Below are 12,025 nucleotides of genomic sequence, written 5' to 3'. Positions count from 1 at the left end.
TACTCACATTCTAAAAAAACATGCAAATATGCTCTCAAGGGTGAAAATGGGTGTGAATGTGTGTGCTCTATTCAGTGTAAGTCTGTGGAATGACTTGGTTGCAAAGGCTAAGGTGATGTAGTTACTGCAAGTAAAGATAAATATTGTCTATCGGTTCTAATGAGAGTGTGAAAGGTTGTTTGTCTTGTCTATCCCTGCGACTGACGATGGCAACAAGTCCTGAGCCAACAACAGGCCGCAGGGCTCACTGGTGCTGACGTCACGACCCACCTGACGCAGTCGCCCAACTACCCGACTTGGGAGTCAAGCACGGGTCGGAAAGGAGGAAAAGGGAATGCAGTTTTCAAAATATAAAAAATATCACTTATGGTTCAGCAACAGAGTACACAATTCTATATATGTAGAATTGACGCATATTGATTGCAGACTTAATATAATTACAGTATAAAACGGATAAATCTAAAATTGTACCATTATTTGAAATCGAGGAGTCGCACGTGAACTTTTACTTTGAAGGCAACAAATTTAGTCTCCTCTTGACGTCCGCTTCCGGCGGGAGGAGGAGGAGGAGGGCAATCCCTGCTTTTATTTTTCTCTACAGACGGTCCACAGTCGAGAACAAAAAACAAACTTGAACTACGTGGGATGCGTGTCAACTCTTGATGATAAGCTCGTCTGTCCGAGGAGGATCAACGGATGACATCCAGTTGAAAAGATTCTACCTTTTTTCAACCTTTGTTTTGTTTTCGGGGCTCAACGAGCGAAGGGGAAGGGTTCTGTCGCGCTGAACAAAAAAAGCAAAAACAAAAACAAAACAACAAACAAAAAACGCCCGTTCGGAAAATCAAAGTTGCGTGTCAACCAATGCGCACTTTTACGCACCAGGCTGGAACTTTAAGATGTCTCGACGCGACAATGTCGTTTTGACTTGCGTTTCCTTTGTCGCTCTCACATCGTCAGGACGGTAAGCATGTGTTAAGCCCCACTCAAGAGCTTGACGAGCTTCGCCCCGATCACGAAAAAACCCCATAACAAAACAGAAAAGAAACAGCATGGGGGGCAAACCAAGCAGTCCCGTGTACGACGGTAGAACCCGGGCATATTCCAGCTCCGACCTGCCGTCCGGGAACTCCGGCGGAGGGGAAAGGTTTGCGGGATTTAGGTACACCAACGGACCCGAGGGGCCCCGGATCAGGTACACGGGCGGGGGCCCCACCAGCTCCGGCCTCAGTATACCTGCCGGGGGCAGGTCGGGCTCGCACGTTCTCAATCAAAGTCTGGACGGCACAGATGGCGACGACGACGACGGCCGGATGATCCCCGAGGGCCACAGGCTGCTAATAGGGTCCCTACCGGCTCATCTGTCCCCCCGCCTGCTGACAGGTAAGATCAATATCAGATTGCTCGAGGTCAAAGTTTGTCATTGTTCATTATGAGCAGTTAAAGGTTGTAGTTTTTTTTTTTTTTCCCCCAAAACATCTGTCTCACAATACTTATGGGTTCTCGGTTCTGGCCGTCCTGTGCGTATTCTCGGGGTACTTCTCCCGAGTCCTCCCATATTTAGATTAGGTTCATTTAAAACAATAAAATGTCCATAGTTTTGAATGCATGCTCAACCGGGTTCAAGTCTGGGGATCTATTTGGACGCAAAAGATGTGCATTTGCTGCAAGCGAGTAAATACGACTGCAAAATTGTCTTCACAAATCACTTAAAAAAAAAAAAAAAAAAAAAAAAAAACTTGACTTCTTAAAATAGCAAATAAAGATTTGTGGACCAAATGGAACAGTACAGTGCATGGCCCACGTGCCGCATGTTGCCAACCTGGTCCGGGCCTATCCATTGTTCTCTTCCACAGAACACATTACGTCACCTCCTAACGTGACCATGCGTGCCCTAATTGAAGTTAATGTGATCTTAGTGTACTATATATGCGGATTTCTTGCTTTACCGGTAGTTTTCCACTGGGGCATATGACACTTAAAAAAGTATAACAGCCGTTGCTGTTTGATTGCAGCCACAGGTGGCTGTTTTGTTTAAGAGTCTCCTTCCCTCCCCTTCCTCCTCCCTCTTTAACCGTCTTGCAAAACCGGCCTGTTTTTCACGGCGACCGCGAAGAGTGCATAATGTAGGTCAGCAGATAAGAGCGGCCTGCTGGTTACACATTTGCACACACACACTTCCTGGTGGGGCGTGTCCTCAAGAAGACAAAACAGAATTTACTCAAAACAGTCACTGTCTCACCTCCCCCCCCATATCATAAAATTGAAACAAAGCTTTCCATGTCATTTCCTTATTGTGACCTCTCCTGATATGACTCCTCGTGGTGGTGATTTCCCCCACGAGGAAGTGCAATCATTAATGACCAGCAGGTCTTCTGTCTCGTCCACGTGCTGTTCCTCTTTTTTTTCTTTTTTTTTTTCCTGGATTTGCTGGTGGACACATGGTGCACATATGATGCATTGGAGGCCATTTCCCGATTTGGATTTCATCATACTCCAGCCAGTGGACGCTTGCCCGGTTAATCTGTCCGAGAAGCTGCTCCAAATCCACGTATATGGGCTTCAAATTATGACTTGATTAAACACTAAACCAGCCAGTCACATGGCGTGTGTTTCCAGAAGAATGTGTTGCGAGCTACATTATGACCTTGCACAATCGAAATGAAAAGAATGGCTGCAGATCATCGAGTCAGAAAGTCAGTGACATGCTCGGCATACTAAAACGTTTCCGGAAGGATGTGTCGTGTTGTGGATCAGTCAATTTGACACCACATCTGGGTCCTCTTCATCTTCCTTTTTGTGTTTTGTCTCCTCCACAGGTTTGCACTGTCCTGTGTGCTCCAAGTTCATGGCGTCGGATGAAATAGAGAAACATCTGCTCATGTGTTTCAGCAAATCGCGCCTCACCTATAACAGTAAGAACGACACCGTTATGATTTTATGAAGGGGGAAGAAATACATTCCACTTTCAGACATACTCACGGTAGGTGACAATTCAAAATATAGATACATTTAAACTTATTACAACAGGTAAACTTTTTTAAACTGTTTTTAAAAGTACTCCTTTGTGGAAATGGAAAATGCACTTCTCTAAATGAGAGCAAATGTGTTGTTTGTGTCACTCCCAGTTGAAGATTACTGTAAAAGTGGCGCGTAAAAACAAACACTGCAAAAAAAACAAAAAAAAAAACATTACTCAAACTCCAAAATGGTCAAGCAATCCATAAAATGTAATCATACAAAAGTTTGCTAGCTTAATGCTAGCAAACAATTTGAAATGCAAGTGACTGGCTAATGAAAATTAGCATAAATGTTACCATAATAAAGAAATTAGCATAGATCATAAACCTTCAAACTACTTTACCCTACACGGGCAGCAGCACATGCAAGCAACGCAATTGCAATACTTACAACAACAAGCATGTCTTCTCTCTTCTCTGTGGGAACATTTTTTTTCTTATGCTGCATCTTCATCGATAAATCTGATGTCATTTAACTCATGTAGGCATTTATGAACGGAACTTAATTGAATATCGCGCCTATATTCAATTCAGTAGGCAATGCACACGTCATACAGTAACTGTAATGTGATTGCTCCTTGCTAGTTATTAATGATAATCGCCACCTTGCATTATATAAATAGGTACAGCTACAAAAAATACTTGGTCATCTGTGTTCAGGCATATGCATGTGCCTACTACAGCATAAATAAATATGACAAAGGCTTTTCCGATGAATAATGTGATCGCTCATGCTGTGTGATGTCGTGACAACTACCGCCGTGCTGCAGCACGTTTGAAATGAAATTAATTCATTCCATGACACGGTTGTAATTAAAAACACTTGTATCTCAAATCATCTTTCCCCATTGAAATGAATGGAAATTCCATTTAACTCTTTTACTGCCACACGTTTTATATATATATATATATATATAACAAAAAAAAAAAAAAAACTTTTATGTGACAAAGGCTTTGATCATTTAGGTCATCCTTGAAAATGTTCTATTTCATCAGATTTCATCATGTTTCATTGTAATTTCATACACTGGCAGCCCATTGAAAAGAGATACAATGCTGCCATCTGCTGGCCAGTTAGTGAGTTTTTTTTTTGATTCCACAACCCATTGAACAGGCAGCGCTGCACTTAGACGTTGCACTGTCCATTGATTAAAAAAAATAAAACATAGTTGACGTCATTTAAAGTTTATGGCGGCATACATGGATTTTACTAATCGTTATTAAACGTTTTTGGCGATCAAAGAGTTAATATGTCCTAACATCCCCCAAAAGAAACACATTTTTTTTCCCAAATAAGAGAAATAGCACTCTAGAATATTGTATTTTATAGATGCATAGTCACCATGACGTAATTAATTTTTGCTTATTTCAATTTTCATTGTGCTGCTCCTTGTGGTGTTCGTGTCTCGGCCACCTGGGGGCAGTGTAATACAAACATACAGATCTACATTGAAGTGCCCAGAACTCCTTGGTAAGCTGCAATGATTAAGTCAAAGCAAAAAAAAAAAAGGGGGGGGCGAACGACAACTTATATTGTCAGAAACTGCAATTACAACTACAATTCATAATCAGAGTTGAGAGAGAAAATCCACAACCAGTTCAGTCCATAGGCACATAATTATGCACATCAACAGAATGCAGCATCCCATTTATTCCTTTCCTAATCCATGCTGATATTATTATCTCAATGCAAGGTTAGATTTTCTATACAATGCAGTACATGACCAGTAAGCTGGGCATTGATACGTGGGTCTGTTGACGTGTGAAATACTGCCAAATATGCCACATGCTTCAGATAATAACAGAGATGCTTCTATGGAAATTGCATCACCAGCTACAAAAATGCAGGGTCCGGTAAGTCATCTGATATTTGACACCATGTTTGTTTTGTGTATTCTTTTTCCATATCAGAGGACATCCTGTCCAGAGATTCTGGGGAATGTTCCATCTGCTTAGATGAGCTGGAGCAAGGCGACACCATTGCCAGACTCCCCTGCCTCTGTATCTACCATAAAGGGTAATTTATAGACACATACACATACATACACAAAAAAAAAAATATATTTACTGATACTTCTTCCACCATGTTGCCATAAACGTAGAGTTCAGTCACTCATTTCAGAACTAGCCTTCACCACTATTTAACTTTGGACCAACTTGTCTTCCAATAGCTGCAAGCGATGGCACATATTAAAAGAAAACTTTTATTTTCGTTGGCAAGCAAACATTGAGTCAGAGCTTGAGAAAACATTCACATTCCAAAACGCTTAACCCTTTCGTGCTGTTTGTTTTGACATTCGACAGGAATAGAAATGCCCTAAATGTCATTTCACTCTCCTTTTTCTCTGAAACATTGATTAAATATGAAGCATCCAGCATGGAAATTGAACAGTCAATACTAAGTGATTTTGTTATTTATTTTTTTTAATGCCAACTTCCATGTAATTGTCTTTTTTTTTTGTGTTTCCAGGTGTATAGATGAATGGTTCGAAGTGAATCGCTCATGTCCGGAGCATCCCTCCAACTAGCAAAGAGTTCAGTGAATCAATCTATTCTACCCAACCTTATTCTTAACACTGTACACTACAGTGTTGTAATTATGTTTAAGTGCTCATCAGGGATTGTAAAACATGATTTTGTAGCGGATTACTTGTGCGGCCTCGCGGGAGAGACGTCGATGGATATTGGATGGATTTGACTTTGTTTTATTTTTGTTCGGGGTGTCGTGGAATGTGCGGGGGGAAACTACTGGTGGGAGTCTATTTGTGTCTCCAAAGTGAATGTTCATCGAGTTCTCTGCCGGCTCGAGCCTTTCCCGAAAAACTGGGATCTGGTGGAAGGAACTGTGTTGTGATGGGAGAGTAATGTGACATTTCAATAGAGATTTTTCGGGTTGTTGTTGTTGCCTGTTCTGTACTGGCTGAACAATGTGAAGAAAAAACAAAACAGCCATACAGAATACAAGATGCCAATATCAGCTTTAAGGGATGATTAGCGTTGATGGCAGTAGTTTATTATTTTTCCCGATATTAAAACAAATGTGTCATAGACCAAATAGTCTTAATATGAAATAGATAATGCTCGGCTATTCTGAACCACATCCATGCAAAGAAAACGTGTAGCATGTAGAAAGTGGAATTGACGATAGGCTCGAACATATCTTAACGGTGATTCGTACGCTTTTTGAAAAGGAGCGTCATAATATGCTGCTATGTCATAGACTGGAAAGTTTCCTATAACCTTTGGATCTTTGTTCAGTGTCATTTCTATTTGTACTGTAATGAATTGCACAAGAAAATAAATGTTTTGTCATTGTGTCTCTTTACGGCATACGGCGTGATCTTCAAGCAATAAAACCAGAGTGTATGTGCCATCAAATAAAAAGTTCAGTTAAAACAAAAGACATAACTAAAATATATGGACCTCAGAAGATCTTTCTCCAGTGTCATCAATTTTGCACCTGTTGCTATACCTGACCAAACCTGCTTTGTTACTATTTGACAGTCCTGTTAACATTCGCACCTCGTCTTTGAGAAACAGTTAATAAACCATCGTCCAGTTGATCATGTCACTATCCTCGAGAAGTTTAACTAGGATAAGGAACGCGTTGCCCTACACTTAAATTCACACAACTGTACTTCCAAGCAACATTACTTAAAAACAATGCTTATATTTCCTTCTTTTCTCATTTTTTTAAACATTAAATTTTATGCCTTTTAATTAAAATAGTGACAAAAATAGTCATTATGCTTTTAATTAAAAAAAAAAAAAATCGGTACAGTATTAGATTCTGTGACCAGACATTGCACGCTGCACAATCAAAACAAATGACGTCAAGCAATGTACTTCCGTCGCTTGCTAAATACGTCAGAAAACTGCGACGTTCTCGGCAAAAAACAGATTGGAACTGCTGTAAACACGTATTATTATTTTTTAATTCTTTTACACGTTCAATAAGCCGGACAGCATTTTTTTGCGAGTGTACTAAGGTAAGTGTCCCACATGTCATGTATTGTTAACAGTTCTTTGATTAGGTATAGATGTTTTAAGCTAACGCGACATCTCATTAGCCATCGAGCTAGCAGCTCCACCACAATATCTTCGCTTTTCTTCGAATCATTTCATATCGTTTGTAAAATATGACGAAGAATATATTTGATCCATCCGACATTGCTTTTGATTTCAGGAGCGTGGAGTGAACGGCGACGTTTGAAAATGTCGTACATGCTACCGCATCTCCACAATGGCTGGCAGGTCGACCAAGCCATCCTGTCCGAGGAGGACCGAGTGCTCGTCATCCGCTTCGGACACGACTGGGACCCGACGTGTATGAAAATGGATGAGGTTCTGTACAGCATCGCCGAAAAGGTTCGTGGGGTGGCATAGCAAAAACTTATGCGTTGTGAGCATCGATTTGAGCTAGAGTCAAAAACATACTCGATAGCACCTACTAGCGGAAATGTAGAGTTAAATTGTGGAAAATCTATTTCTAAAAACAATAGGACTAATTACCAGCAGCAGAACAAATATGGTGTGTTGCATATATGCTAAGAGATATGTGAATTATTTAATATATACATTTGTCTCCTGTAACAATTAATCAATGTTGCTGCTCTGACAGGTGAAGAACTTTGCCGTCATCTACCTGGTGGACATCACAGAAGTGCCCGACTTTAACAAGATGTACGAGTTGTACGACCCCTGCACTGTCATGTTCTTTTTCAGGTGCAATGCTTAAAAATCCTTCATGTTTTTTTTTTTTTCAACAAAATCCTGTCTCACAGTCAAATGTCCTCCATTTCCCCCAAGGAACAAGCACATCATGATTGATTTGGGCACCGGCAACAACAACAAGATCAACTGGACGATGGAGGACAAGCAGGAGATGATAGACATTGTGGAAACGGTGTACAGAGGAGCAAGAAAAGGACGAGGTCTGGTGGTGTCCCCCAAGGATTATTCCACAAAATACAGATATTGATTTTATTCTGTTCAATTTTGTTGTAGTTTTTTTTTTTTTTTTTTTTTGTGACTCACTTGGTTGGCATTTTTAAGCATCTGTTATATTTTGTTTAGTTCAATTAAACCCTCCTATTTAGTTAAACTAAGTACATTTTTCTTGGTGCTCAACAATAATCATGGCGTCATTTGTCATAATAAAGTCAGATAAAAGTGGGAAGTTTTGTTTTTTTTGTTTTGAGTAGACTCTTCATAACTATGTTGCTGCATAAGCATTCGTATTTTTATACACTCAAAAGTTCATCTTTTCACATTTATCACTTGCTTCCATCAAGGTTATTATAGTTAGAAGCTAAATCAACATAAAAGAAATAAAAACGATTTTAGAACAAATGAAAACTAACTGAAATTATGTCTTACAGTAACTATAATTATCGCAAAATTGTCCATTTTCAAACTCAATATCATACAAGAGCTTTTGGGTTAAATGTTTATTTCAGGATTATTGTATGCATGTTAAAAAAAATATGCAAGTTCAGTCATTTGAGAATTTAGCTGACTTTATTACCCAACATGTAGTGATTTTATTTATATTTTTTTTATCTTGCACTCGACAATACTGTAAATATTGAAAAAAAAAAACAAAAAAAAGATTTAAAAATAAAAACTAAGTGAATAAAAAAAAAAAAAAAAAAAAAAGTCAAAAACTAATGAAAATTGCAAAACCATAACACCTGGGTTGCATTCGGTTTAGCGAAAATGTTACGTGCATCGTTGCAAATGTTCCACTAGATGACGCCAAAGTAGTAACTAAAAATGTTCACCGTTTTTCTCGAAATACATTTATTGCTGAGAGATTTTGTGTAAATATAACCAGTCCAGAATTAAACACTACATAATAAAACTGACATTTATGTATGTATGTTTTTGGTCAATAAAAAACACAATTAAATGGAAAGATAGACCAACAGTAACAACCACCATTTAATAATACTGAAAATAATATATTTTTTTTCCAATATGTGTCAAGGACCCGAAGTGACATTATTTCCCCTGTAGCCACCCCGTATATAAGTTTGGAAAATCTAACTATTTGTGCTCATTAGGATCACAGGCGAGCTGGAGCCTATTGCATCTTATGTTTGGTGAGAAGTGTTGGAGAGCCTGTACTGATCGCGAAAAAGGTCCCTCACCCCTCATATATAAAGTGACACATTTAAACTGGAGTCAAACAACCAAAGCTCTCCACTGACATTTTTCTTCTCCCCGGAAATGAACTCAACCATCGCGTCCCTATTTACACCCCCTGCAGGCCCCTCTTGTCCCTTCCACTTACATTAACCGACAAAGGTTTGGCATACATTTGCGACTGCCCCCCATGGACACAGTAAATCATTTTTGGAGTAATTTCGCACCTGATGATCTCTCATGACACCCTAATGTGCCTCCAGTCTCGATGTGGACACCAAAGTCCAGACCCTAAAGTGGCGCCGGGCTAATCCGTCATCTGTTTTCAAGTGATAGGGGATCGCTACGGAGAGGGGTGACGTCAAACTGTGACGCCCAAGGGGGTGAAATGTTGGCATGCCTCTATAGTCAGATCCTAAACCCCAACATGGGGGGAGGAGAGGGTAGTTGCAAAAAAATCACCCCCTCCCCCCACCAAAGCATCCTTCTATAAACAGTGACACAAATTTCCTCATATGTCTACACTGCAAACATTTATTCAATTTCTTCCGCCATTTCTCGAGTGGATTCATCAGATTTTTGCATAAGAGGCGCACACCAGGGAACGATATCGAGCCCCATATGATGCCATGTTTGTTTTCCTGGTTGGGACTCACAGCGGAGGGATGACGAGTCCAAATCTAAGATGGTGGGTCGCATTTTGTTGCCGATGGCTAGGAAGAGATTATAAAGATGTTGAGAGGAGATAAAATGCTGAAGCAAACATCGTTCTTTCCATTCTGGATGACACACTTTAGCAGTTTTGGCTTAATACGCCACCCGTCTGCCTTTCGCTCCACTCGGGGTACTGTGACTAAAGCGATTTTCTTCTGTAGCCGGGCATCAATCTCCCAATCTGCATCAGCAAGAGATTGTGATGGGAGTAACAAAGTACAAATAATTAATTTACCAGTACATTTCTACAGAAGCGTATTGCATTAATTTGGAAAAAAAAAAAAAAAAAAAATCTCCTGTTTTTCTGACTTAATTTTTTTCGGAGCTTTGTTTTTTTGGGGGTAAATTTTTTTTTCCTGATTTTTTTTCTGTTTTACCTAATACTTTTTTTTCTGTCATTAAAAAAAATAAAAATAAAAAAAATCCGAAAAACAGAAAAAAAAATCCTCCAAAAAACAGGGGGAAAAACAAACAAAAAAAAAAACAGGAAAAAAAAAAATCCCAAAAAACAGGAAAAAAAAAATATTCCAAAAAACAGAGCACCGACTTCTGTTTTTCGAAGTAAATTATTTTTTTTTGGGGACCTCTGAACTCCAAGTGACTTGTTTCAGACCACTGACCTGTATAAATGACTGGATAGCCGATAGCCCATACACGCTAGTGCAAGCCGTTGAAGTCACAGGGCGGCCATCTTGTTCCTCCCACCTCGCAAGCAGACTACTATAAACTATACAGTATACGTACAGATGAGACATATGCAGCTCGTAGGCAGTTCGTATAAGGCCGGAGGCGGGGTGGGGGTTTTGTTCCGTTTTTTTTTTTTTTTTTCCTTGCTAAAAAAAAAATAGTGACCACCTGGCACAACCCCCCCCACCCCGCCTCCGGCCTTATACTAAGTGGCCACGAGCTGTATATGTCTCATCTGTAATGTATAGTTTATACTGTAGTCTGCTCGCGACGTGGGAGTAACAAGATGGCCGCTCGATGACTTCAACGGCTTGCACTGGCGTGTATGGGCTATCGGCTATCCAGTCATATATACAGGTCAGTGGTCTGAAACAAGTCACTTGGAGTTCAGAGGTCCTAAAAAAAATTTACTCTGAAAAACAGAAGTTGGGGCTCTGTTTTTTGGAATAATTTTTTCCCCCCTGTTTTTCGGAGTAATTATTTCTTCTGTTTTTCTGAATGTTTTTTTTTTTTTTTTTTTTATGACAGAAGAAAATATTCCGTAAAACAAAACAAAAAAATATTCAGAAAAACAGAAAAAAATACTCAAAAAAACAAAGCTCCCCCCAAAAAATTAGTCAGAAAAACGTTTTTTTTTTTCAAGTGAATGCAATACGCTTCCATACATTTAAACGTCAGATTATTATTATTATTTTTTTACTTTTATGTAATCCTTCTTCCGTACTCTTCAGAGGTGAAATTTGACCGTTTTGACAGCAATAAAAATAAGGGAGGAGAGAAGACGACTTCTATTTTTCAACAGTTTTTTTTTTTTTTTCAGCAAGTATCTGTACTTTTACTTAAGAACCATGTGTGAGTACTTTTGCCCCCTGCGGTCTATTTAGCTGAAAGTGAAGTAGCCATGCTCGGAAAAATTTAAACACACCCGCGCTGAGCAAACACCACACCAGGCTTTCCTCGTGCGCAACCCCCATTTTCATTGGAGCCCAATTAGCACCTGTTCGCTCCTCGCAGGCCGGCCGCACGGGAGGTGCGATATTGAGAAGTGCTGCAGCTGAACCAACACAGTCACTTCTCACAAACACGCTCACGCTCAAATTGGATCCAAACTACATTTTGTTCCATTTCAAGCGCTGGCGCATGAAATCAGAATCGCAGGCGAGGAGTTGCAAGAAAAAATAGTTTGGTCTGTCGTGGCTAAATCCATGTTGCGCATGACGTCTGAACGGCGGATTTAAAAATGATGTGTCAGGCATGAAGACAAGCTGAGATATTGTGGGAAAATGATTTCAAGTCGACATGTTATTATGGAATGGTGACGGAACTGGTGGCTGTTTTTGCAAACTGTCCGCCATCTTTTAATACTGTAGTGCACTGACTTACTACTTTGATTAACATATTTGTCCCATGGAAAGGAAGTCAAATGGCATGAATTGATTCCAGCCCACCAAAAAACC

The 12,025-nt window shown here is 39.8% G+C and overlaps 2 protein-coding genes across 2 annotated transcripts; both read left to right on the top strand.

The window, feature by feature from the left end:
- The first annotated feature begins 560 nt into the window (after positions 1-560).
- On the top strand, positions 561-6,350 carry LOC144007435 (E3 ubiquitin-protein ligase ZNRF2-like). The gene is made up of 4 exons (XM_077507103.1): positions 561-1,383; positions 2,820-2,915; positions 4,932-5,037; positions 5,491-6,350. Exons 1-4 carry the CDS (start codon positions 1,053-1,055, stop codon positions 5,546-5,548), a joined length of 591 nt encoding a protein of 196 aa, XP_077363229.1. The 5' UTR covers positions 561-1,052; the 3' UTR covers positions 5,549-6,350.
- Positions 6,351-6,843: 493 nt separating this feature from the next.
- Positions 6,844-8,199, top strand: txnl4a (thioredoxin-like 4A). Its single transcript, XM_077507104.1, has 4 exons — positions 6,844-7,009; positions 7,207-7,388; positions 7,642-7,745; positions 7,830-8,199. Exons 2-4 carry the CDS (start codon positions 7,236-7,238, stop codon positions 7,999-8,001), a joined length of 429 nt encoding a protein of 142 aa, XP_077363230.1. The 5' UTR covers positions 6,844-7,009; positions 7,207-7,235; the 3' UTR covers positions 8,002-8,199.
- Positions 8,200-12,025: the final 3,826 nt, after the last annotated feature.

Source organism: Festucalex cinctus, chromosome 19, assembly GCF_051991245.1.
Source record: "Festucalex cinctus isolate MCC-2025b chromosome 19, RoL_Fcin_1.0, whole genome shotgun sequence".
NCBI lineage: Eukaryota > Metazoa > Chordata > Actinopteri > Syngnathiformes > Syngnathidae > Festucalex > Festucalex cinctus.
Note: the sequence above shows the minus strand (reverse complement) of the source record. Positions and strands in the feature narration are given on the sequence as shown.